The 26482-nt window shown below is 39.9% G+C and overlaps 1 protein-coding gene, 1 long non-coding RNA gene and 1 other non-coding gene across 3 annotated transcripts; 1 reads left to right on the forward strand and 2 right to left on the reverse strand.

The window, feature by feature from the left end:
- Positions 1-561: 561 nt before the first annotated feature.
- Positions 562-25192, reverse strand: LOC134820954 (regulator of G-protein signaling 22-like). Its single transcript, XM_063831624.1, has 5 exons — positions 22874-25192; positions 22524-22713; positions 2389-2492; positions 2121-2177; positions 562-1912 (listed from the first exon to the last, which is right to left on the reverse strand). The coding sequence occupies exons 1-5, from the start codon at positions 25183-25185 to the stop codon at positions 1720-1722; spliced, it is 2856 nt and encodes a 951-aa protein (XP_063687694.1). The 5' UTR covers positions 25186-25192; the 3' UTR covers positions 562-1719.
- On the reverse strand, positions 1156-1237 carry Trnas-gcu (transfer RNA serine (anticodon GCU)). Its single transcript has one exon. It is a non-coding gene; the product is annotated as a tRNA-Ser (tRNA).
- On the forward strand, positions 16875-19623 carry LOC134820955 (uncharacterized). The gene is made up of 3 exons (XR_010160953.1): positions 16875-17023; positions 17251-17433; positions 18865-19623. It is a non-coding gene; the product is annotated as an uncharacterized LOC134820955 (long non-coding RNA).
- Positions 25193-26482: the final 1290 nt, after the last annotated feature.

Below are 26482 nucleotides of genomic sequence, written 5' to 3' on the forward strand. Positions count from 1 at the left end.
CTAAAACAGTTACAAAAAGTGGTTGGCACTAATTCAACTTTGTAGGAGGCTGTTTGATTGTGTATGACTTGTGAAGTATTTCATAAGGTAATACAATTTAACACAGAAAGCAGATCAAAACATAAATCTTAAGATCAGCTTAATTGAAAGATAAAATTAAATCATACCATCGAGTATCGACTGTAATTCTGAGGAAGTTCCAGCTCCAAAGCGCTCTTTTCGAAACAACGCATATTCGTTCATCCTCTTGACGGAAAACAGTGAATCACAACATTTTTCAAAATAATACAATCTCTGTTTGTTGTCTTGTTGCGTCAACATGCTATTAGTTTTAATTTGCCGATCGCCAACCACGAACCATGCGGATACTGCATGGCCTGCGCGCACCAGGCTTTCAAAACACGCGGTTTTATGACAGCATTATTTACTTTTATCGTATAAACGCCATTAGGCAATGCGCGTTCCTGCAAGTAGCTTCAGAATAATTTCCCCCCGTATTTTGGTGGTAGAGTGCAGTAAGTAATTTGATCCGGGGTTGAGCGTTATTCAAACCAATAATTTGGGATATACTAATCAATTAAATTATTCGTGCAGTCTAAGCCTCAACATTTTTCATATCTCCCGTCATATACATCGGCGAAAATTTAGCATCATTTACAAAAGAAGACCCAAGAAAGTGGGAGTAATAAATCAAATCTCACCTTGGTAACCATAGCAACGTAACAAACTCTCACTGTTCCCTGATTTCATTACATTCCTGGACCATTACAACATGTGTATTACTCAAATCAAATATTAGGATGCATGATTACGAACCACGACATTGATCAATCAAATATCATAGCAAGTGGTAACCCTTGGAGGGATCAGTTACTACAGCTGGCGGATTGGACATCACGAACAGCAGGGAATTAACTCAGGTATAATTAAACTATTACTTCATAATCATTTAATGCAATAGAAGTCCAAATTCTTAAATCTTAAACTCAAAACATCTCGAAGTTTGTTTATAAAAGTTCATCAATTGAAACTTTTAAGCGAAGAAGAACCTCAAAAGTAAGGAAAGATCCAATTAAAAACTGAACTCTGTACAACTTTGTTCTATTAAAGACAAAATTACTTTTGGTTCATAGCATTGCCACCATTGTCAAAATTCGACGAGGATGGGATTCGAACCCACGCGGGCATTGCCCAATGGATTAGCAGTCCATCGCCTTAACCACTCGGCCACCTCGTCCTTGTGAAGATGCGGATTATAAACATAAAGTTCACTCTAACGTTAAGTTGAATAATACTTCGTAGTAGGGTTACACACCACATCAAAAATAAACCTATATCTTCACCAATGTACTTCCACTAATTTAAATAAATGATAAACCCACCAAAATGATATTAAACAACCAATAATCAGCTTACGAGCGTTAAAAGTAACTACTAATGATAAATTTAAGTCGACAGCTGCTGCCCAGCTGCCAGCTGCCCCTAAAATGTGGTAACCATGGTAACAGCTTAATACATGTACATAGTAATCAAGATAAATGTACAGGTATTTACAGTTCAATATCTACAACTCTACAGGGGCTACCCGGTGTATTTCAAAGTTATGTACAGTTTATTAATATAAAATAAAAACATGTACTAATCCATCCCTTGATTAAAGATCTTTAAGAATCAGATTTATACTTCCTCCAACAGAAAAACAGTTTCAAAACGGTATGTTCACTTGGTATAAGAAACAAATGATTGATTAGAAGAAGACTCCGCAGACTCCAGCGGTTTCCTGCTAAGACTGACAGCCTGTCTCCGGTTCAGGTTCCGAGAGGGAACAGCCAGTCTCTCACTGATGCTTACTAGCCGTGTTCTATCGAAGTTGGCTCTACTCTGGGATCTGTTTACGCTCCTACACGACTTACTGAAAGAAGGGAGATAAACAAACAATCTCACAGATAACAATAGAATTCTAGTATGTATAAATAGAATTTACCTGACAGTGACTCATATCAGAAGTTGTTTAATTTTAAATTTTGTACTGAAGAGTTTGTAATCATTTCATTAAAATCATAAGCAGACTGTAAAATAATTTATACAATGTATATACTATATATACTATATAGGGTCACCTGCTGGTGGAAGAATCAAAACTGTTTTTAGTACTTCGACTACTTTTGGAGTTTTTCCTGAAATATGACGATCATTAATAATATATGATATAAAAATATCATAATTATAAGAAATAAAATGTTATTATAAATTCCTACATTGGCCCACTTAACTGCTTATATTAGTCCAAGAAAACTACCTTCAAATAAACAGTTCCAAGTTTGCTACAAAATAAAAGTATAATTAGTTCCTATAATTTACAAAATATCGTTAAATAAAGGAACTCACGGTGCGATTGGGTTATAGAACACTTGACTACTTGATATCAGTTTTTTAGGTGTTATCTTCTCAGTAAGATAAGCTCTGAACGCTGTGTCGTCTTTAAACATACCCTGAAATATTAGGTTTTAGAGCTGTTTCTTCACTATATTGTATTATATATATATAATGGTTTATATATATGATGTATTATATATATAGATGTATTATATATATAGATGGTTGATACATTTGGGATGATAAACTCTTTGTTAAACTTGCCCCTATTTAACAAAATTTCACAATGATAGTAACTTAACTCAGTTTTCTGACCTAAAATTGGGATTTAATTTCAAGTCCCAGGGATAAGATTTTTTGATGATTTCACGTTACGTTTATTATTATCCTGTAGATCAAATCACATGATCCTGTAGAATGTAGATCACATCACGTGAAAATATCTCACGTGGGAAGACAGGTTTTAGAGCACGTGTTACCTGATCACCTCAACCGCTGTAGTAAATATTTGCGGTATCTAATCAATCAGCTGCCCGATCAGCGCATGTGAAGATCCAATCATCAGATCTTGTCACACGGTTCGTGATCAGATTCCAAGTGAGCATGACTCTCATCATGCTCAGCCCTGTCAAGCTAACTATAAATACCACCCCATGTCTCACTCCCATATCGAACATTTCACTCTCATTTATTTCTACTGATCTCCACTAATGATGAACTTTACTAAACTGGACTATCCATTATCCAACCTTCACCGACTCTTACCAAGCAATCAGACTTCTTGGAGAAGGTGGCTTTGGAGCTGTGTGGCTGGTCAAGCGGATCTCTGATGGTACTCTCCACGCTGCTAAGATTATCAACGACTCCAAATGCAAGAGGAAGACCTGGTGTGAAGACAGATCAGCGATGATACCAGACGAGATACTGTTGTCGGAGACCCTGGACCACCCTAACCTGATCAGCCTTCACGAGATCTACTTCGAGCAGAGTTGCTGGATTATTGTGATGGAGTACCTACCAGACTTTACTGACCTATTTGACCACATCTCTCAGAACGGAGCCCTGTCTGTGGAGAATGCCCGTGAAGTCCTGACCCAGCTCCTGGATACCTGCACCTACCACATTTCAATTGGGATCGACCACAGGGACATCAAGGATGAAAACATCCTCTACAATCCTCTTACTCACCGGATAAAACTGATTGACTTCGGTTCAGCTTCCAGGATTCCTGATACTCCCTATACCTCATATCAAGGAACGGAGGTATATCTACCACCAGAGCACTTCAAATGTGGGCTCTACTCCGCTCTCCCCGCCATGACTTGGAGTATTGGGTGTCTGGCGTACGTCCTCCTGAACGGTGACTGTCCTTTCTCAACCAAGCAAGAAGTAGCAGAACATCAACATCTCAAGTTTATCAACCCTCGACTAGATCAGGAGAGCAAGGAGTTTCTACATGATATACTTACTATTGATCAAGATGATAGGATGACACCTGGAGAGCTTATATTTCACCCATGGATGGACTGGATTTCTATGGATTAAACTCAAGATTGTTAATCAATTATTTGAGTAATTTGATTTTTAACTTGATCAGATTTTATTCAAATTCTATAATGATATCTGTATTCTTTGATTTTAATACAATTTCTCGACCATAAACACTGTTTATTTTAATTCTTATTACTGGATCAATCATTTACAAATAAAAACCAAACCAATTTAGGATATAAAAGATAAGAAATAAACCGAGTAATCAATATACCGAATGTATCTATATTCTATAACACGTATATCTGACTTCACATTGTCCCTAATGCTAATTTGATTTCACTTCAAGGCGTGATTATGTGTGTATATCAAAAATCCAATGACAGGAATATCTAGAATCCTTACTGTTAGTGCAGACTATTTTACCAGAACTGTTCTCCACCGCTAGCTTAGATCCAGCGTTAGTTCCCATACACTTCCTGATGATATAAACACCACGTCCTCCCTCTCTCACCTCAACAGGAACAAGTCCCCACTTATTATCCTGAAATTCAGTATCGCTCATAGTATCACTCAGTATCACTGACTCTCCATCTGTATCTACAGCCAGATGAAACCTACAAACATCTAACCAGATACTGAACTGAACACCAGATTTACCTCTCTCTTTCCAAGGTTGCACCAACCATGTGGTGTTCCTTCCGTAATAATCTAGCAAAACATCTCCGTCGTCACGACTGAGGTACATTTCTAAAAGGTCGGTACATCCCAGAATTCCCAGAGAGTACCTCCCGTGCATGCTTTGTACATGAAGTTTTGAGAAGATTTTCTGACCAGGGTTGGTTAAAGTATTCAAAGAAACACCATTTTCAAACCCCCACAAAGTATTAGCCTCTCTGTCAGAAAGTCCCCACTCGTGGCAGACAGTGTGGCCTATTCTCCTTACTTCGCCACATTCAATAAAGTAAGACCCCACCTCGGCACACCACCTTGCAACAAGAGGTTTATTAGTCTTCATATCTACGATCTGGAATGTGGTAAAATTTGTGTTTTGCCAGTTTTGGTCCCCTCTTTTTCTAATAGGAACAATGTGCCAGAAATTGTCAGTATCCTCCTGATAAGATCCGTTTTGAAGAATCACAAGATTGGACTCCTTGTGCACCACTAAGGATAAATAAGAGTCATCCTTGTCAAAGCAGTCATACAACATTATAGAGAAACCAAGTTTTCCATATTGCCGTTTTGTCTTCACAGACCAATTTAGCAGAGTTATGTTCTTGTTATTCGTGCAGTTTGTAAGATCAAGTTGTTTGTTTTCCTGGAGATGAAGGTATTGTCCAGCTCCATGGCCATCCATTTTCTTGATCATAACATTACTCTGGTTACTTCCCTTGAGACGATGAAATTTATACAAACTGCCAGGAAAAGGTTGTTGAGTGTTATCATCAGACGGAGATTCTGGCTGGTCGCAAATAGGAATTCGTAACTCATCCATGAGTAAGTTCTAGAAGAAAATGAAATTCCAATTATATTTGCATTTTTGTATTAATTAGACAATCATTCAATGGTTGTAGAAAAGGTTACATTCTCTAAACAATTTAATTGATAGCTGAAGCATTATAAAGGGAATGACAGTAGAAAAATAATGTAATTTAAATTCGATTTTCATTTAATATACTTAGCGAAGCATATTAATATTATATTTGGACTGTGACCGAAGTAAAATGTATGGTACTTGAAAAATAAGACACAAGGAGATCTTGGTAAAAGTTGGGTTAGGATAAATAAGTATGAGAGCAAGATAATAACGTTTCAATAGAGTTGTAATAGTATAAAGAACTACTTCCTATCAAAGAATTGGGTGTATATACTGTGTAGTAAATATGGTGGGTTTAAGGTAATACGGCTGGCCAATCAGTGCAAAGGAAATCCTACATGGGATCATTGCTCGGCAGAAGGCAAAGTGTCAGCTTGTTGTTTACATAGGTCGGTGAACAAAATGATGAAAGACTCATTCCTTCCTTAATTAAAAAACTGACGTATTTCTCACTCACGACTGGAGAAAAGATGAACTGGGTCGTTCAAATCATGATAGGGTAGCTGTTGTAAACAAGGCGTTGAAGGAACTGGGCTATAAAACTTGGTTTGATAGTGACCGTATGACTGGAGATATCATGCATCAGATGGCATCCGGTATGGATAACACCAAAATAATTCTTGTGTTCGTGACTCAGCGATACGCTCAGAAAGTTGGTGGCTCGAACGAAAAAGACAACTGTAAACTTGAATTTCAGTATGCTGCAAGAGTTAAAGGAAAAGCTCTTATGGTTCCCATTATAATGGAAGACCGAATGAAGAGACCTGGTGAATGGATCGGCCCTATAGGGATAATTCTCGGTGGAGAATTAGCCGTAAGGATGACTTATGAGTTCAGTGACTGTGAGAGGTTCAAGGCTGGTATATATATAGCAGAATTGAAGCAGGAGATTGATGTCCGGTTACATAGTTTGGAAGCAGCGGCTCCTGACATACTGATTAACTTCCTTTTAACTTATTTTCCCTATCACTTTACAGGGTAGAGCAGGGAATAAAAACAGTAAACACAAATTTCTTCTCCCATTCCTATCTAGCCGATTTACTGAACTACACCATCCTTGTTACCATACTGACAAGGTTTCCTTATCAGTCGACCCTGACCCGAAACTAGTTCATCTTCTAATCCACCAACTGAAAGCAAAGAACATCACAGCAGAGAATAATCCCAATTTCAAGGTTTAGTAGTTTTGTGCCGCGTGGTTTGTTCGTACTCACTGAACAACGGACAATTGTAATTTCGTCTCATCCAGAATTTGTTCGTACAGTCGTAGATTAAGATACATAGCTTTTTATCAGCAGTCGTTATCTGCAAGTGTTACACGCCACGCTAACTTGATGGATTTCTCTGTGGACTTACTACACAAAGTGGAAAAGGATATGCAATCTCGGAGATTGGAAAGCTCATGAAAGCCGTGAATGTCTCATCCTCCTCTGATATCAACCAGGGTGTTCTACAAAAACTGCTTAAGGGTCCGCTTGTAAATTTCCTCAGCAGGATAGTGAATTTAATGGACCGCAATCTGAACCTATTATGCAAGTCGGCAGCAACCTATATGCAAGTCTGCAGCCAGCAAGATAGATCAGATGAAAACAAAACTGAGAACAGATAGACATGCAAAAGCAGCTGATAATCAGACAGCAGGATTAGATCGACTCGGTGAAGAAAACTGTAAAAAGTGAAATTAAAAGATGGGCAGATTTCGTCAAGAAGAACAGATCCCAGAACAATCAGCTTACAGCAAAAACTGCGAAAGTAGCCATACGATCAGTGAATAAGGAAGAAGAAAAATCGAGAAACTTGATTATCTACGGAGTGAAGGAGACGGAAGAAGGGGAGTGAGAGGAAGTATTACAACTTTTTCAAGTCAGTTTTTGGTGAGGCCGGCTGTAACTTTCCTGACACGGATGAGATATGCAGGATTGGGAAGAAAGTACCTGAAAAAAACACGACCAATCAAAGTTCAGTTACAAAGATGTGGATATTATACTAAGGAACGCACACAAACTTAAAACAAATAAAGATTTTAAGTCAGTTTATCTTGATAAGACAAAAGGAGCAGAGAAGGCTACACAGTGGACTTTTTAAACAGATGAAGGAACTAATAAAGCAGGAAAATTGTAGCAAGCGTTATGTTATCAGAGACAACAAAGTTAATTGTGTTAGTGAGAGCTAAAGCCTTATCTACAAGTACACTGACTTGTTATCAGAATTTATGAACTTTTATATGTTATAACGCAATAAAAGGCATAGTTTTGATCAGAAGGTCATGACTTCCAGACTTCTGACTGGAAAGTAAGGTTAAGAATCCTTTACGTGCACGACAGTCCCCTTATCATGACACTTCTAAAATAATTTAAAGTTAGTCACATAATCACTAATACAAGACAATATACATGCTAAAGTAACTAGACTAAAGATATAAACCACTATAAAAAACTAACCTACTCAGCTAAAGACTTGAGATCAAAGTTACAATACAATGTTCACATTCTTTATCTACATACCGATACAGTGTAGTTTGTTTTACATAGTATGTATTTAGTGTTAGTTGTGGCCGATGTATTCTATAAACCGTTTTTAACAAGTTTTTTTACGATGCAGGATATTGTGTTGAGATTCAGGTAGAAGATAGATTTTTTATTACCTTACAAGACATATTTATAACGTACGAAATGTGGCGGTTTTCCGAAAATTTCGCCATATTTTCGGACCGCCAAAATTTCGGTCGTCGTAATAGAATCCGTCGCATTATCTTTTAGCTTATTTCAATGACTGTGCCTTCACTGCTTTATTTTGTTTCTAAAAAGTAATATCAAGTAAAATAAATAAATAAATTCTGGCATCTTGGGACAAATTATCACCACACCAATGACGAATTGAATGTCAAGCAACACAGTTTAAATTTGCATTGAAATACATATATGTGCTAACATGAAAGTCTTACAGTCTTAATACAGACTAAGTTTGAACATGATTTTACCGAATTTCAGAAATTTCCTTACTGCTTACTGTCACAAAAAATGATGAAAAATACCCTTATTTTCTGTGACGTCCGAAATTTGACGGTTTTTGTTCAATTTCGCCATATTTTCGGACCGCCAAAATTTCGGTCGTCGCAAATTAGGCCGACATAAATATGTCTTGTAAGGTATATTTAGGTCAAGTCATAATACCATATTTAGGTCAGCCATGATCCGTTGAGCTCGCAGGACTGAAAGTCCTTGCAAGGCGGGTCTGGCTTTAATTGTAAGTAGGTGCAGGTCGTTTCATTTCCAGGGATTTATTTTGTTTAAAATGAATTGTGTATACTGCTCAAAAGCCCCTATGGGCGGCCTTCGGGTCTTTCAATCAATCAATTTTAATGGCTGTAGAAAACTTTTATTTTTTTTTAATTTTAATTTTTAGGTGAAGCATTATTAAAACAATAAGAGTACACAGTAAAAAATTGTAATGTTTACGTGAAAAATATTATCATTCCAATTTAATTGTCATTGCTGTTCAAGAATCTTGATACTCTCCAAGTCCACAAAATAAAGAATGAGAGACGAGTCTCATACGCTAAACATCCATTTGAAGGAGTAACCCGAATCCTTACTGTTAGTGCAGACTATTTTACCAGAGCTGTTCTCCACCGCTAGCTTAGCTCCAGCGTTAGTTCCCATACACTTCCTGATGATATAAACACCACGTCCTCCTTCCCTCACCTCAACAGGAACAAGTCCCCACTTATTATCCTGAAATCCAGCATCGCTCATAACCCCCTCACTTAGTATCACTGACTCTCCGTCTGTATCTACAGCCAGTTGAAACTTTGCAGTGCCTGGTGTTATTATGACACAGGATTTACTTTTTTCTTGCCAGGGGGACAAACCCCACGAACTGTTCACTCTGTTAGATAGGAACACTTTACCAGTCTTGTTATCATGACCAAGATAGTCATTTCTACTCCTCAGGTTGGTGATAAGGAGTGATTTTTCGTTCAAGATACTCTGGTCATAGATATTGCTGAACTCTTTTTGTCCTTGAAAAGCTTTTAACAGCATTGAACCTTCAAACTCCCAGAGTGAATCTTTCACTTTCTCCCGCTTCAGAGTGGTTGATCCTATTCCTGTTTCGGAGCACCTGATCTTGTAGCTGCCTCTTTTGCTCCAATCAGCAAGGAGGGGTCCACTACTCTTCATGTTTACTATCTGGAATGTTTTAAAATTTCCACTCTCTTTATTGTCTTCTCTCTTGGGTATGATGGCCCAGAAATCTCCTTCTTCGCTTTCATAGCTTCCATTGTTTAACATGACACAACTTGAATTCTCATCCACAATAAGAGATGGTGATGACTTTTGTCCATCAAGACGCTTGAACAACATCAAGGAAAATCCAAGTTTGCCATACTGCCGTTTTGGCTTGACAGCCCAATTGTTTGCTTTGTCTTTGTCGTTGGTAAGGTCAATCTGATGGTTTTTCCTAAGATAGAGGTACTTTCCAGCACCATGACCATCAATTTTCTTAATCTTCAGATTCTCTCCGGCGCCATGTAAGAGTGCATAGTAAATCTCAGTATAGTTAGTAGTTTCTACAACTTTTGCTTTGGTTGGTGTAGCAGCTGGAGCTGGTGCTGGTATTGCAACTGGAGCTGTGATAGAAGCTGCTGGGATGTCAGGAACCGCTGCTTCCAAACTACGCAAGCGGACATCAATCTCCTGCTTCAATTCTGCTATGCCAGCCTTGAACCTCTCACAGTCACTGAACTCATATGACATCCTTACGGCTAATTCTCCACCGAGGATGACTCCCACAGGACCTTTCCACGCACTAGGACTCTTCATTCTGTTCTCCATAATGATGGGAACCATGAGTTTCTTTGTCTTCATCCTTGCCGCGTGTTGGAATTCAAGTTTACAGTTGTCCGCTCCGTTGTCTCCCTCAACTTTCAGAGCATATCGCTGAGTCACAAACACAAGAATAATTTTAGTGTTATCTATACCGGATGCCATCTTATTCAAGATATCTCCAGTCATACGGTCACTATCAAACCAAGTTTTATAGCCTAGTTCCTTCAACGCTTCGTTCACAACAGCTACCCTATCATGATTTGAACGACCCAGTTCATCTTCACCCCAGTCGTGAGTAAGAAATACGTCAGTTTTACCTGGCTTACCCATTAACACTGACCTTCACCTGTAGTGGATCAGATCAGCGATCAAAAATACATATTACAACCAATAATTAAAAATGGTCTTCTAGTAAGATTATAAGATAGTAAAATCGCAAGTATTATTTGAATAAAACTAACATGTACAGCACTTTCTATCGAGTGTCTGAACTCTCAAAGTAACAGCCGGGAACAGCAAACATCAAATCAAAACACCCCCGTCTTTAAGAATGAAAGAATGCACTAAGGAAAACAGCCGATAGTATTTAGCTGGGCGGATATACATCAACACGAAAGGTAAATAACACGCGTACATTATCACATTGAAACTAACAATATGACACAAGTACAACCTGGTGTAATTAGTCAGTTTGCTGCATCGGTTTGATGCTGAATACATTGCTTTCTTTCTTACTCTTTCAGTGCACATTTTCTAATGATTATCTCTACCTTATTATTTCATATTTGTTGGAGAGCATTTTTGGACAGAAAATAGTGAAAAATGAGAGAGTAAGACAATAAATTTAATTAAGGACACTTAATTTGGAGGCCGCTACGAAACAATAGTCAGAGAGCTAGTAGTATATCACAATATTGCGATCAAGTGTACTAATGATAAGCGTATAGGATTAGGAAGCTATTTGTTGAGGAGCGTTATTACATTCTGTACACTCGTCGCTTTGCGTTGAGATATTTCATAGTAGAATCTGATACCTTTTTTAGTAATTAAATTAATCTTTGTTGTCTTTTGTTGTCTTTTGCTGTGATCTCCAATTCAGCTCTTTTACTCAGTGGCGTAACTTTGCCAGTTGGCGCTCCCCCCCCCCCCCCCCCCCCCCCCCGCCGAAAAAGCGCCCCCCTGTTGGCGCCCCTCCCCTTTTGGCGCCCCTCCCTAAAATTGAACAAAGTAGGTGATTTCAGAGGATACGCCGGTAAAATCTCTAAAAAAGTGTGTTTCTAGAGCAAAACGTGCAGTTTTGCTAGTACCTCAGTTAACTTTTTCAAAATTGTCCCACATTCAAACGACGATTTGGCGCCCCCCTAAGATTTTACTAGGGGTAATGTATAATATCAGTAATAATAACATGCTATTTAAGTATTTTATAGGGGGGGGTGTCATGTCCGTCTATGTCCGCCTATGTCCTGTCCTTTTTGGATTCTATGAGACAACGGACGTGTTTTTTGGGACATTGGCGGACACGGACGGACATTGGCGGACTCGGACGGACATTGGCGGACTTGGACGGACATTGGCGGACTCGGACGGACATTGGCGGACCCGGACGGACATTGGCGGACTTGGATGGACATTAGCGGACATTGGTGGACATTAGCGGACAAACATTTTGAGGACTGAAGAGTACTGAAGAGTACTGAGGAGGATGGCTGAGAAGGATGGCTGAGGAGGATGGCTGAAGAGGATGGCTGAGGAGGATGACTGCGGAGGATGACTGAGGAGGATGACTGAGAGGGAGGAGAAGGATCAGGAAGACCCAGGAGGAGGAGGAGGAGGACCCAGAAGGAGGACCTAGGAGGAGGAGGAGGAGAACTGAGGAGGATGACTCAGGAGGAGGAGGACTCAGGAGGAGGACTGAGGAGGACTGAGGAGGATGGCTGAGGAGGATGGCTGAGGAGGATGACTGAGAGGGAGGAGGAGGAGGAAGAGGAGGAAGAGGACTGAGGAGGAGGAGGACCCAGGAGGAGGACCCAGGAAAAGGCCCCAGGAGGAGGAGGAGGACTGGGGAGGAGGAGAACTGTTGAGGACTGATGAGGAGGACTGAGGACGAGGAGGAAGAGTAGGAGGAGGACTGAGGAGGGGAGGAGGAAGAGGACTGGGGAGGATCAGGAAGACCCAGGAGGACCCAGGAGGAGGAGGAGGAGGAGGAGGACCCAGGAGGAGGAGGAGGACTGAGGAGGACTGAGGAGGAGGACTGACGATGACTGAGAATAAAATCAAATCAAATCAAAATATAATGACACAAACATCATCACACATCATCAAAAATATATCTACTAAAGTTTTAAAATTATCTTAAATCTATTGGCCTAAACAACCAATGAATCTAATTTACATACTTTCCACTACTATATAAGTTGATAAAGCGGTTTTTAGCAACATGAGGATTACACACAAGATATGTGCTTCTCTTTATTATAAGTAGCATAATTTAATCCCTCGATCTTTCCTAATACTTTGTCTGAAACATACCAAAAATGACTATCATTTACAGATCCGTTTAAAATAGTCTCTTTTTTGAAAGCCTCTAATCTTATTTTAAAACTTAACACAGTCCCACAATTCTTGACATCCGAGGGGAGTTTGTTCCAATATGAGAAGGAGGAGGACTGAGGAGTTCTGAGGAGGATGGCTGAGGAGGATGGCTGGGGAGGATGGCTGAGGAGGATGACTGAGGAGGATGGCTGAGGAGGATGACTGAGGAGGATGACTAAGAGGGAGGAGGAGGACTCAGGAGGAGGACTCAGAAGGAAGAGGAGGAGGACTCAGGAGGAGGACTCAGGAAGAGGACTTAGGAGAAATGAGAAGGAGGACTGAGGAGAACTGAGGAGAACTGAGGAGGAGGAGGAGGAGGAGGAGGACTGAATAGGAGGAGGAGAAGGAGGGGGACTGGGAGAGGACTGGGGAGGAGAAGGACTGATGAGAATTAGAAGGATAAGGAGGAGGACCCAGGAGGAGGAGGACTGAGGACCGAGGAGGAAGAGGAGGAGGAGGAGGATGAAGAGGAGGAGGAGGACCCAGGAGGAGGAGGACTGAGGAGGAGGACTGAGGAGGACTGAGGAGGATGGCTGAGGAGGATGACTGAGAGGGAAGAGGAGGAGGAGGAGGAGGAGGACTGAGGAGGACTGAGAAGGAGGAGGAGGAGGAGGACTGAATAGGAGGAGGAGGAGGGGGACTGGGGGAGGACTGAGGAGGAGGATGGAGGACTGAGGAGAAGGATGAGGAGGAGGACTGAGGACTGAGTAGGAAGAGGAGGAGGATGAAGAGGAGGAGGAGGACCCAGGAGGAGGACCCAGGAGGAGGACTCAGGAGGAGGCTGGAGGAGGAGGACTGGGGAGGAGGAGGACTGTTGAGGACTGATGAGGAGGACTGAGGACGAGGAGGAGGAGTAGGAGGAGGACTGAGGAGGGGAGGAGGAAGAGGACTGAGGAAGATCAGGAAGACCCAGGGGGAGGAGGAGGAAGAGTAGGAGGAGGAAGCATCTAAATGTTATTTCCATTTTGTCCGTTTTTGTCCATTTTTGTCCGCTCTATTTTTTGTCCGTTTTGAAAATATAGGGTACCGAACGGACAAAAAACATGATCCCCCTATAACAGCAAAAATTGAACATTTTATTTAGCAATTTAGGTGTCCATTAATGTCCGCCTATGTCCGCCTATGTCCGCCTATGTCCGTCTATGTCCGCCTATGTCCGCCTATGTCCGTCTATGTCCGCCTATGTCCGCCTATGTCCTGTCCTTTTTGGATTCTATGAGACAAGCGGACATAGACGGACGTGACACCCCCCCCTTTATAACTATACAGGACACAATTCTTGTCCAAATTTGCTGTTCTACGGTGGAATAAAGAACCAAATGTTGCCGCCAAAAATGCCGACTCATCCTCACCATCCCATCTTTTTATGATAAACTTTAAGGTTTCAAATAAATAATTCCCAGGGCTTTTCCCTCCTCACCAAAATCCATCCATCAACTTGCTACCACCTTCCCAAAATTCCTTAGAAAACCTAATCGGTGATGGACTAGGATTTGCAGCAGTAAATGGAACCGACAATTCGATGGAGCCAAAAGGTGTAGAAATGTGAGCAGCAGGAGGTCCAGCAACAGGAGCAGCAGAGTGTTCACTAGACGGTTCATTTGATACTCCATCCCAGAGAGCAACAGGAAGTTCGGGAGATGGAGAATCAGCCCCTGTCTCGCTGGAACATGTTGAATGAAGTTTCTCCAACCTACTATCAATATTTGATTTAAGCTCGGTAATTCCAGCATTGAACTTTTCACTGTCACTGAACTCATATGACATCCTCACGGCTAATTCTCCACCGAGAATTAGCCCTATAGGGCCGATCCATTCACCAGGTCTCTTCATTCGGTCTTCCATTATAATGGGAACCATAAGAGCTTTTCCTTTAACTCTTGCAGCATACTGAAATTCAAGTTTACAGTTGTCTTTTTCGTTCGAGCCACCAACTTTCAGAGCGTATCGCTGAGTCACGAACACAAGAATTATTTTCGTGTTATCTATACCGGATGCCATCTGATGCATGATATCTCCAGTCATACGGTCACTATCAAACCAAGTTTTATAGCCTAGTTCCTTCAACGCTTCGTTCACAACAGCTACCCTATCATGATTTGAACGACCCAGCTCATCTTTTCCCCAGTCGTGAGTGAGGAATACGTCAGTTTTACCTGGCTCACCCATTAACACTGACCTTCACCTGGTAAAAATATTGAGACAATCAAAAATGTAGAGCACCAACGTTTTCATGCTAGCTAGTTATAAATTTGAGTCTGTGTCTGTCACCAGACTAAGCTATGAACAACAATTTAAACCCTTCGAGGTTTATTTCACAGTACATTGCAGCTAATTGATTGGGGTAGTTGTATTTCTGTTTTTTGTACTTTAAACGAATAAAATCGGACAAAGTGGTTAAGATTATAAACCATTCCTTATATAGGTATCACGTTACAGGTTACAAACAGTAATTCTCGGACAAAACCACTGCTAACAAGGAAACTGCTAACAAGGAAACTGCTAACAAGGAAACTGCTAACAAGGAAACTGCTAACAAGGAAACTGCTAACAAGGAAACTGCTAACAAGGAAACTGCTAACAAGGAAACTGCTAACAAGGAAACTGCTAACAAGGAAACTGCTAACAAGGAAACTGCTAACAAGGAAACTGCTAACAAGGAAACTGCTAACAAGGAAACTGCTAACAAGGAAACTGCCGACAAGGAAACTGCTAACAAGGAAACTGCTAACAAGGAAACTGCTAACAAGGAAACTGCCGACAGGGAAACTGCTAACAAGGAAACTGCTAACAAGGAAACTGCTAACAAGGAAACTGCTAACAAGGAAACTGCTAACAAGGAACTGCCGACAAGGAAACTGCTAACAAGGAAACTGCTAACAAGGAAACTGCTAACAAGGAAACTGCTAACAAGGAAACTGCCGACAAGGAAACTGCTAACAAGGAAACTGCTAACAAGGAAATTGCTAACAAGGAAACTGCTAACAAGGAAACTGCTGACAAGGAAACTGCTAACAAGGAAACTGCTAACAAGGAAACTGCTAACAAGGAAACTGCCGACAAGGAAACTGCTAACAAGGAAACTGCTGACTTCAACTGATAGAATTATTCAACCAAACACAAAAACAGCGGCCCACAACGACTGACGAGCCAGACTATATAAGTAATGTCAGCACTGTAAAATTACTCTAGCAAATTAGCACTACAGTACAAGTAGAGCAGTACTACAATACAATGTTTGTAGTGTGTGTACATAGTTCTTATGCCAAATACTTTGCTTCTTGCTATCTGTCTTACTCTTTTAGAGTATATTTCCCGTTAATCATGAACAGAATGTTTACCATACCCGCGACATAGATATTACGTAATATCATGTTGTTGTAAATTTGTTAAAAATGGCAGATAATAGACCATTTGTAGAACAATAATTGGTCTTTGCTTCGAACAGAAACAAAATGTGTGGGAAGCAAAATGTAAACAAATATATGGGCTAATTGAGTACAATTTTAAGTTATTAAGACCTGTAAATGAGTGTAACGAGAAAGAGTCAGACATAATTTAAAGTTTCATCTTATGTCATCTCTTTACTTGTGCAATGTGCGGGGTATGTATGACAAGTTGCTGATTTTCTGAATTATAAAGCAATAAAACCAGATACCTTCTCCTTGTATGTATTATTGTTGCTCTTTGATTTTATCATGTATTTTACATTTTACATCACCAGTCACCTATTCGCCGTATATAATAGAGACTATATAATGTGCCTCAACTTCAGACAGCTTTCCAATCTGCCCAAATAGAGCATGAAATGATTTCATTCCAATTGAAGAGCATTTGTAGCGGGTTAAATGGACAGGCTTCAGCGATATAAATAAGCACAATTTAACATGATCAACGTCTTTTTGTTTTGTTTTCACATCATATTTCGTTATAATACTGATATTTTATGCTGATTAGCTTGTTGAAATCTAATAAATCTAATCAAGACCAGAGAATGGCTTCAGACTCAGACGAGGAGAATGTAGCAGTGGTGTTGGATGTGGGGTCGTATCATTTGAGTTATGGAATGTCTGGGGATGACATACCGAAGTTCTCTAAATTGGCAACTGCAACAAAAGATGACACAAATAATGGCCAGGTTAATGAGTTTTATAATATATACTGTAATATTAATGAGTTTTACAAATATTACAGTGGATAAATCTTTGTTTACTCCTTTCTAAAGTTAATGTTGTTGAAAATCATACCTTTATTTTTTGAGCACTCAGAAATTAATATTAGGTAAAAATCGATCACTGCTTGTAATAATTAAAATGGCCAATTTTATTTCCTTGCGCCAAAAAATGAGTTAACTCTGTAATACAGGCTCCAGTGTTCAAAGCAAAGCTAGTAGACAAGGAACGAATAGACGAAATCATCAAAATGACAGTTGAAGACTTAGGCGTTCAGCCTGAGGACAAGTTCCTATTGATGTCGAATCCAGCCTCAATGTCTATGGAAGATAAAATGTCTCTTTGTGAAATTGTTTTTGAAAGTTCACCTTTCCAGGTGAGCATCTTTTTCATTTTTTCTCAATAATAAAACAAACGTTTTTGGGGGGGGGGCTGACCATATTAAAGTACATTAAAATGAATATTAAAATGTAGGTTTTTCCTGATTTAGGGGCGGGGATATACTTTAATATGTGCAATTTTGTTCATGGAGGTCTTTTTACTTAGTATCCACTATAATTCTACAGATATTGAGCTATATCTTTCACATAAAGTTAGTCTCATTCAAAAATATTGAAATTTGATCGAATTTTGGTCGAAAGCTTTCAAATTTTGTGCGTATGCCCAAACATGGGCTTATGGTTTAAAGCTTATAACCATTTTTGACCAAACTGGATGTAAATTCATGTACTAGTCCAAAAACAGGCTTATCTTGCAAATCTAAACGAAGAATATAGCTCGACTAATTTTGGGTATATTAAAGTACTAGTGTAACCCGGCCTTCGGCCGGGATTTCACTGCCGCAGTTAAAAAGGGTAGGAGTAATTACCCGCTGAGTCAAAATCCGCATTAGGTGACCCAATAGTTTCTTAAACAATAATCTCATAATCAGTTATTTCTTGTGGATAATTAAGTCATTATTAGCCATGAGGCACCACATTCCATGATCATAAGGTCTGAACACCGAGTATTACACCTCATCACTCCCGTCTTGAACCGCTTTCTATTTTTATTTAAATCGTTATAGAAATTAACACTTGTTAACTCCGCACCACACCCGCCTATTATATTTGAAAACACGCATAACACATAACATTGTCGTATGAACTCTCTCTCTCTCTCTCTCTGCAGTCCAAACAGACCCCAAACACTAACAGTCCCCCTCCCCTAATAAGCTTATGGTATTACATTACAGCGAATCTTCCAGGGCTAACGCAATTATGACGCTACTTAAATGCATATTATACAGTAATGAGATATAGAGAGCAAGCCCCGTAACTCTTGCCGTTCTGCTCAAACTATTTTATGCAACATTTGTGGTACAAAACCGTCAATTAAACCACCTACCACCGGCCGATTTTAAAAAAATTTGCTTATGGGCTTCATCAGATTTTTGTCCGCACTTTACCGAAAAAAACCAGTCCCGTAACTCTTACCGTTTTTTTTGTATAACCGTTCGGAAATTTCAAACACACACACACACACACACACACGGATTTCTTGGTATTATTAAGGTGGTATTAAAGTTGTTTATTAGGTTTTTTCCCGATTTAGGGGCAGGTTTATACTTTTATATACTTTAATATGGTTAGTTACCCCCCCCCCCCCCCCCCCCCCCCCCCCCGTTTTTAATATTGAGAAAACTTCAATACATATGAACAAGTGAACATTCTTAAATTTTGGTAATGCAGGACTAGTTAAGTTAGCAAACTTTTGAAGATGCTTAACTTTAACTCAAGAACTATGTTATGAAACCCAATCATTTCAGGTTTCTTGACCTTATCTGAGTCGACATTGGGATTATATTCCACTGGCAGGTCGTCTGGTTTATGTCTTGATGTTGGACACACAATGACAACTGTAGTTCCGGTATATGAGGGATACCCACTAACAGGATGTCCTTCAGTTATAACATCTCCAATTTCTGGTTTACAGCTTGATGAGTTGCTGAAGAAACTTAATCCAAAACTAGCAGGGCTGGATAGTGTAGCAATGACGGCTGTTAAAAAACAGTTGTGTCAAGTTGCTGAAAATGGGCCTACCATGATTCCAGAGTATGAAATGACTGACTTTGTCCTGCCAGACGAATCAAAGGTTTCTGTAGGAAACGAAACAAAACGAGCATCTGAATTCCTCTTCTCCCCTCATTACTTTGGCATTAAATCTCCGGGATGTCATGAGATGATATACAATTCTTTGCACAAGGTAGATCCAGATGGCCACAAGGAAATAATAGAAAATGTTCTCCCAATGGGAGGAACTACGAGAATGCAAGGTTTTGCAAAACGATTACAATTAGAACTATTGGGGGTTTTAGACTACGAGTTTAATGTTATTGATCAAAGCCCCGCTGAAAAGGAGCACATGTCATGGATTGGAGGTTCTGTTTGTGGTGAACTAACAACATTTGGGCAGATGTGGATCTTTAGATCTGAGTTTGAAGAAGAGGGTGTAGAGAGAATATGTAAAAAGAAGTTTATGTTTTAATTCCAGGAGTCATTTACAAATCACCCTTCCGTCTTATTATAACTACTAGCAGGAACCTGTATAACCCTAAAATGGTGTCAAGACTCAAGAGACTAAAATAATTATTACCTATTTAATTCGCGTTTTTGACACCACTTGGGGGTCCAAATTTTGGGCTCTAAAACTCCTATTCCTTGGCCAATATTTTATGCTTTCATGCTGAAAGTTGCAGGAGAAAGTGATCTTATGGCATATGCAACATGACCTCAACATAGCTAATGATATCAACAAACGACAATTCGGCTTTAAGAAGGGCTGCTCCACAGAAGCGGCACTTCATAAAGTTACTCACACCATTGAGCGCAGAATAGCCAAGAAAGGATATATGTCCTAGGTGTCTTTCTAGATATAGAGGGCGCCTTCGACAATGTCTCGTTCAAGGCTATCTCTGAAGCAGTCAAGGCTACGAAAGTGGACTTGGCTACAGCACAGTGGATCATCAACATGGTAACCAATCGATTCATCACACTAAATCATAAGGATAAGTCGAGAAGGGTACGGATCAGGCGAGGTTGCCCCCAAGGAGGCATTCTCTCTCCTTTTCTCTGGAACCTGGTAGTCGACGATCTCCTTACCTTTACCGCAAAAGACATCCCGGGTTACCTGCAAGCCTTTGCGGATGATCTGTTGTCTCTAGCGGAAGGGGATGATTTAGACATCATCTGGGACCGAACATGCAAAACTATAAAAACGATAGAAAATTGGTGCAGAACCAAAGAGCTATCTATTACCGCCCTTAAAACTCAGATAGTCATGTTTACCTGGAATAGTAAGTGGACTCTAAGACCTATAACAGTTGGCAACAACATTATAGGTCTGTCCAAGTCTGCTAAATTTCTAGGTGTGACCTTGGACAGCATACTCAACTTCAATGAACAAATCATCAACACCACCAAAAAAGCCACGGCATCCCTCATGCAATGTCGAAGAGCTGTCGGCCCCACATGGGGTATGAGCCCCAAAACATGCAAATGGATGTACACTGCTGTCATCCGTCCAATCCTATCCTACTGCTGTAGTATATGGATCAGGGCCACTCAAACGGACTACAACGCGAAAAAACTCAAACGTGTTCAGGCATTGGCACTCAGAATGATGTCTGGTGCCATGCCAACACTTCTGACATCATACTGTTCCTGCAAGGCGAAGCAGCAAAGGGTGCAGCCAGGCTACAAGCTTACGGCAGGCTCACTCTTGAATCTATCGCCTTCAGGAAGGGAACTATCAAAAATCATACCACTATCAACAAACAATTCACGGCAGATCTCATTATCCCACCTAGAGCAACGAGAGACCTAACAACACCAACCATGATGCTGGGACGGCACTTCACCGTCACAACTCCTGGAACCGATAACACTGAATATAGAAATTCACTTCAAAACACCATTGACAACATTACCAGTGAAACGATCACCTGCTACACTGACGGGTCACTCACAGACTCAGGATGCGGGGCTGGCTATATCATCACAACTGACAACAATAACACCACCCTTGAAGAAAGATCATTCAAGCTCCCTGATTATTGTACTGTTTACCAAACAGAGCTCACCGCCATCATTGAAGCTTGCAAATATCTCTCTACCTATACCTGTCATACCAACACACATATCATCATATGGTCTGACAGTCTCTCATCTATACAAGCTATCTCTGCGCTTTCAACGCGTAGTAGAACTACAAGAGACTGTTACGACTCTCTTAATGCACTCGGATCCAACAACACGCTAGAGATACGATAGATTGCAGCACACATCGGATTATGGGGGAACGAAAAAGCAGATGAGCTGGCCAAGCTTGGTACAATCAGTGAATCCACTTTGAAGTGTCCAATTCCACAATCCTACATCAAGCGTCAAATCGACAACAAAGTCAACATACTGAATCAGGAAACTTGGTTAACTGACGGTCCCAGACACACCAAACTGACACTCGGCCACAAGCACGCCAAAATCATCAAAAACCTCAACACTACACTCAGCAACAACAGACAAGATTACAGAACTGCAGTTCACCTCATCACGGGTCACCGCGGTTTAAACAAACACCTTCACACCATTTGCAAATCAAACACCAGTGCTTGTCCTATGTGTGGCGACGGAGAGGAAACTGTCTCACACTTCCTTGGACAGTGTCCGGCTATTGCCCAAATTAGAGGTCAATATTTCCAGGACTACTACCTCTCTGTCAATGACATATTCGACAACCAACACATCACCACGGTTGTCAATTTCGCAAACCGCACCAAACGCTTAATTGTGCCGGAAGAGCTGGATCAGACCGGGGTGACTTAAAGTATTATCTCAAATGCTGTCTCGTCTCGTTTTACTTCTCCAAACCCAGCTGGCATTTAAGCGTATCATTTTGACTCATATCAGTATCACTTCTTACACCATACTCCACCATTCACTCTGATTTCACCGGCAACTTTCCCCCAGGGTTGCCACACCCCAGAGGTAGGCAGAGCATCTCAATGCTATCCTCTCGTGGGCTATCTTGGCCAAGCCTCTCTTATTTTTTTTTTAAATGCTGAATTGGAGGCCATTAAAGCATTTGACCCAGTCAAAAAAGTTTCAGTTGTATATCTATTACGGCTTTTGCGGAAAGTTGCGTTAAAGTTGATGCCGTGGTGTCAGTAAAATGGTACGGATCCATATAATATATAATCGTCTCGCTTTATATATAGTAAGATGCTGTTTGGATTTTGTATTCATTTTTATTTACATTAGATAAAGTTTGTGTAGCCTCACTTATATTTGCAATATAATTATAATGTTTTCGGGTGAATACCTTGTTTGTTTTTGAGTGAATACCCTATTTGAATACCAAGGTGTGTTACTGAATACCAGATCATTTTATATGCAATTATTCATGATATCATGAGATACAGAAACTTACCTTATCCAGGATGTCCTTCAACAAGTACTGCTTCCTTTTCTCCTTTTCTCCAACCTCTGGTTCCTGAGAGTCTGAGAATTTCCAGTGCAGCGTAGGAACAAACTCTTCAATCTTCTCCACTGCTGGTCGGATTGTATCAGATGTTGTAACTGACGAAGCCACAGAGGACAGTCTACTCAGCTTCTTAGTTCTGGGAGAATAAACAGTTTTATTGCTAAAAATTGAAATAAGATCACAGTCTCAGAGTGAATGAATATTTTTAAACTTTTCATGTTTTCAATCAATTCTAAGTGAGACTACAATATTCTCCGGGGTATTTAAATTCGGTCCAATCAATGAATCATACCAACCTGTTGCTGGTGTTTGCATCTAGAAATGCTCTCTCTTTTTCTTCTTCCCTCTGTTTTTGTTTCAGCATCTGTTTTACAAGCTTTTTCTGCTGAGCTTCAATTTCCAATTTGTTGAAGGCTATTGGTAACGGCTGGTGGTCGCACTTTGCGCACCAAGCATTAAATTCGTTCCACAGATTGCACAACACTTTCGTCACAATCGTTTGAGCTTGTCGGAAAATATAAGGCCCAAGATCATATCGACTTTCAGTTATTTTGTGAGCTATGTCGTTTGGAACACTAACCTGAACTTTTGGAAATACCGTGGAATCTAGAAAACAGTCTATGATTGTGTCAATTTTCTTTCGAATGAGAGAAGTTGAAGAGTGTCGGTGATGCATATCTTTATACCTCTGCACTTCTACCCAAAATTCAATGTCTCTTAGGAGCCTATCATTTTTGGCTTTTGCAAAACGTTTCAAGGGTTCACATTTTGAGTGATCAATCAAGGTTCTTCGCAATTGAAGCATGTCATGTGCATTCGCTCTGGCTTTTGAGTCGACAAAAACAAAACTTTGTGCATTGTCATTGACTTTTCTGCGAGCTAATGCACTTCCACCTCGATCCTGCCTTCTTTGAAATTCTTCAGTTGACTTATACTGCTTAATCCATTTACTGTTTAATCTTAGGAGCACATACTTCTGGACTTCAAGAACAACAGGTGAGGGTGGTCGAGCAGGCATTTTGTGGCCTGACCCTCCAAGGACCTTGATTTGAATATTCCTTGGAGCAGGAGATGAAGGCCCAAAGAAATACTTTTTGGTCAAATACAATTGCTTTATAGATGCTGCCAATTCATCTCTAGCTGATATCTTTCCTTTGGCTAATTTGAACTTTTCAATGTCAATGTAGCAATCCAAATCCACCAAAGGATTGACAGATTGGTCCGAGTTCGAGATGACAAGATCGTCAGAATTAGAAACAAGTGACCCAAGAAAAGTTTTAAATCGTTCATACTCACTTCTGCTTCTAAGAATTGATGAGAGAAGATTTTCTGAATTTGTTGCAGATGATTTTTCTTCTTGCGGATCTTTGGTAACTACTGCATTTTCTTTAGGAACATTTTTAGAAATAGGATTAGATACTGCTTCACATTCAATAATTTCGTCATCTAGATCGATAACATCAATAATGTCCTCGCGAACAGGGTTTTCCTCAGGTTGAAGTTGAGAAAATGACTCCTCAGGAATGTTTTCAAAAACATCTAAATAGTTGTTCAAATACCTATGCAAGCAAGGAACAAGTGTGAATATAGCATATTCTACTGCTCCATCAAACAAGTCGTCATAAGGAGGATTGGAAGACTTCTTGATTTGCTCCAGTAGATTTGATGGGATATAAACATAGTTTTTACTTCCAGACACAAGGTAATCACTGATGACTTTCCATGCACAACGGTTTGCCCATAAGCAATCAACTGTGTCATGAGAGAACCCATCATAGAATGGAAAGCATGCTTTAATGAAAGTGAGATATTTACATTGCTGAAAAAGCTTATTTATCAACAAGAAATTTTGAAAAACATGACCAGACAAGTCTTCATAGCTAACAATATTGATTAAAGTGTTCCTCAATTCTTCAACAGAGCAATTTTCCAAGAACTGTCTTGAAATAGTTCTTAATTCTACATGGTCCCAATCACTCACACCAGATTCATTTTTCACTGAGTAAGAATTTAACCTGGGATACCAATAAGAGGCAATATTCTTTACAAGAGACTCCATAAGTTTTTTCGAAGCCCCAGAATATGGTATACATGATATGTGATTTATTTGGTTAGGCCTAAAATATTTCAGCCTTACATCTTGTTGTGATTCTTTTGAAGGACCTTTGTATAAGTCAATCCAACAGAGATATTCAGAGAATCCGTTACATTGTCTAAGACGTTGGAAAAATATCATTACCTCATTCCAGACTGCAAGTTTTCTTGGCAAATACTGATTCAGAACTGATATGAAAATGTAGCTGAAGTAAATTGTTGATTGATAAAATGATGCCAGATCCACTAATTGACATGTTTCATTAAAATTCTTTGATGATAATACTGATTTAGTGGGGATTACATCACAGACGGTGCATTTGTAAATTGGCTGGTAGATCTTGTCATAGTGTATCTTTTCGTAGCGAGATAACTCAAGAAAGCTGAGACACTTCTTATCAAAGAATAGGGAGCAGGGAAATGTTGGGAGTGACAGGTAAGAATTAAAGGCACCACAAAGTAGTTCCTGGCCTCCAAGGTTAGCAATCTCTTCCTTTTTAGCATATCTGTGCATCCTGAAATGTATTCAACGTTAAGCTTTTAAAAACTTTTGGATAACTATTTCCTGTAGGAAAGATTTTATGTTCTATTAGTGGGTCCTCACAGCCCAACTAAAAGAAGCTATATCCAAACAACTGTTTTTCAATGTTAAGTGATACTGGGTACTTCTATGACAAACTTGAATATATAACGACATTTTACAAGAAAACTTTGAATCTTTACAATCTTTAAGAGAAATGGTGCAACACTACATGATACGTCAGCAACTGTACATTGAAGTTGTGCTGGATTTTGGAAACACAGTATCAAGAGACAGTGATATAAAGTGTGCCAAAAAAAGGGACCAAGTTATCAGTGTGGCAACCTCTTGACGCCTTTTAACAAATAGACGTATAATATCTCTATCAGTTTTTGTGCTATCAGCATCTTCTTGGTCTCAAAGTGGAAATCATGTTATGCTGAGCTTGGATAACCACATCATTTGCTTTAGAAACGCCTGGGTCCGTTCACCAACTGTGCTAATGTGAGTGGCGGTGTGGTAAGACCCATTTTTAACAGCGTGAATATTTATCAAATACAAGCGCGCTAGCTGCTAGCATAATTGTATCATCTAATTTTAAATCAAATTTATTCGGATATATATTTATTGATTATGTATTGAATTGGTGATAAATAATAAAATTGTCTTTTCTCAAAAAATTGTCTTTACTCAAATAATTCATGTAATAAGCAATTTATTGCAGGGTTTCATGTGCTGATTGCATACTTTATCTAACAGATCTGCTGACTCGTTAGCATGCAGCTAAGTACCGGGCAACTAATCAATAATAATGTATTGGTCAGCCAATATCACTTGAAGCTGACTAAATCCTGCAGCTGTTGACAGGGTGGATACAGTGGCGTAACGTTGCCTGTTGGCAACCCGCCGAAAAGGCGCCCCCTGTTGGCGCCCCTCCCCTTTTGGTGCCCCTCCCTTAAATTGAACAAAATTAGGCAATTTTAGAGGATACGCTGGTAAAATCTTTAAAAAAGTGTGTATCTAGAGCAAAACGCGCAGTTTTGCTAGTACTTTAGTTAAGTTTTCGAAATTGTCCCAAATTCAAACAACGGCGCCCCCCCCCCCCCCCCCCCCCCACAGCGGGGTCAGCGGGGCCCTTTGTTACGCCACTGGGTCAATCACATGATTTTCACGCAGTTCCTGCATGAGTTCAAGCTTTGGACTTTTAAGAGTCAATTCGGTTGCAGATTCTGTACACAATGCATTTGATTTAACCAGTGAAATGTGCTCAGCAGCAGCTCTATTACCTCTT

The sequence above is a fragment of the Bolinopsis microptera genome, chromosome 9 (genome assembly GCF_026151205.1).
Source record: "Bolinopsis microptera isolate Bmic1 chromosome 9, MBARI_Bmic_1.0, whole genome shotgun sequence".
Taxonomy (NCBI): Eukaryota; Metazoa; Ctenophora; class Tentaculata; order Lobata; family Bolinopsidae; genus Bolinopsis; species Bolinopsis microptera.

Coding starts and splice junctions, on each gene's coding strand:
- LOC134820954 (XM_063831624.1), bottom strand. CDS start 25,185: ATGCACAGATATGCTAAAAAGGAAGAGATTGCTAACCTTGGAGGCCAG. Junction 2,493..22,523: donor TGAAGGACATCCTGGATAAG/GTAAGTTTCTGT, acceptor CTAATATTTCAG/GGTATGTTTAAAGACGACAC. Junction 2,178..2,388: donor TTCTATAACCCAATCGCACC/GTGAGTTCCTTT, acceptor GTCATATTTCAG/GAAAAACTCCAAAAGTAGTC.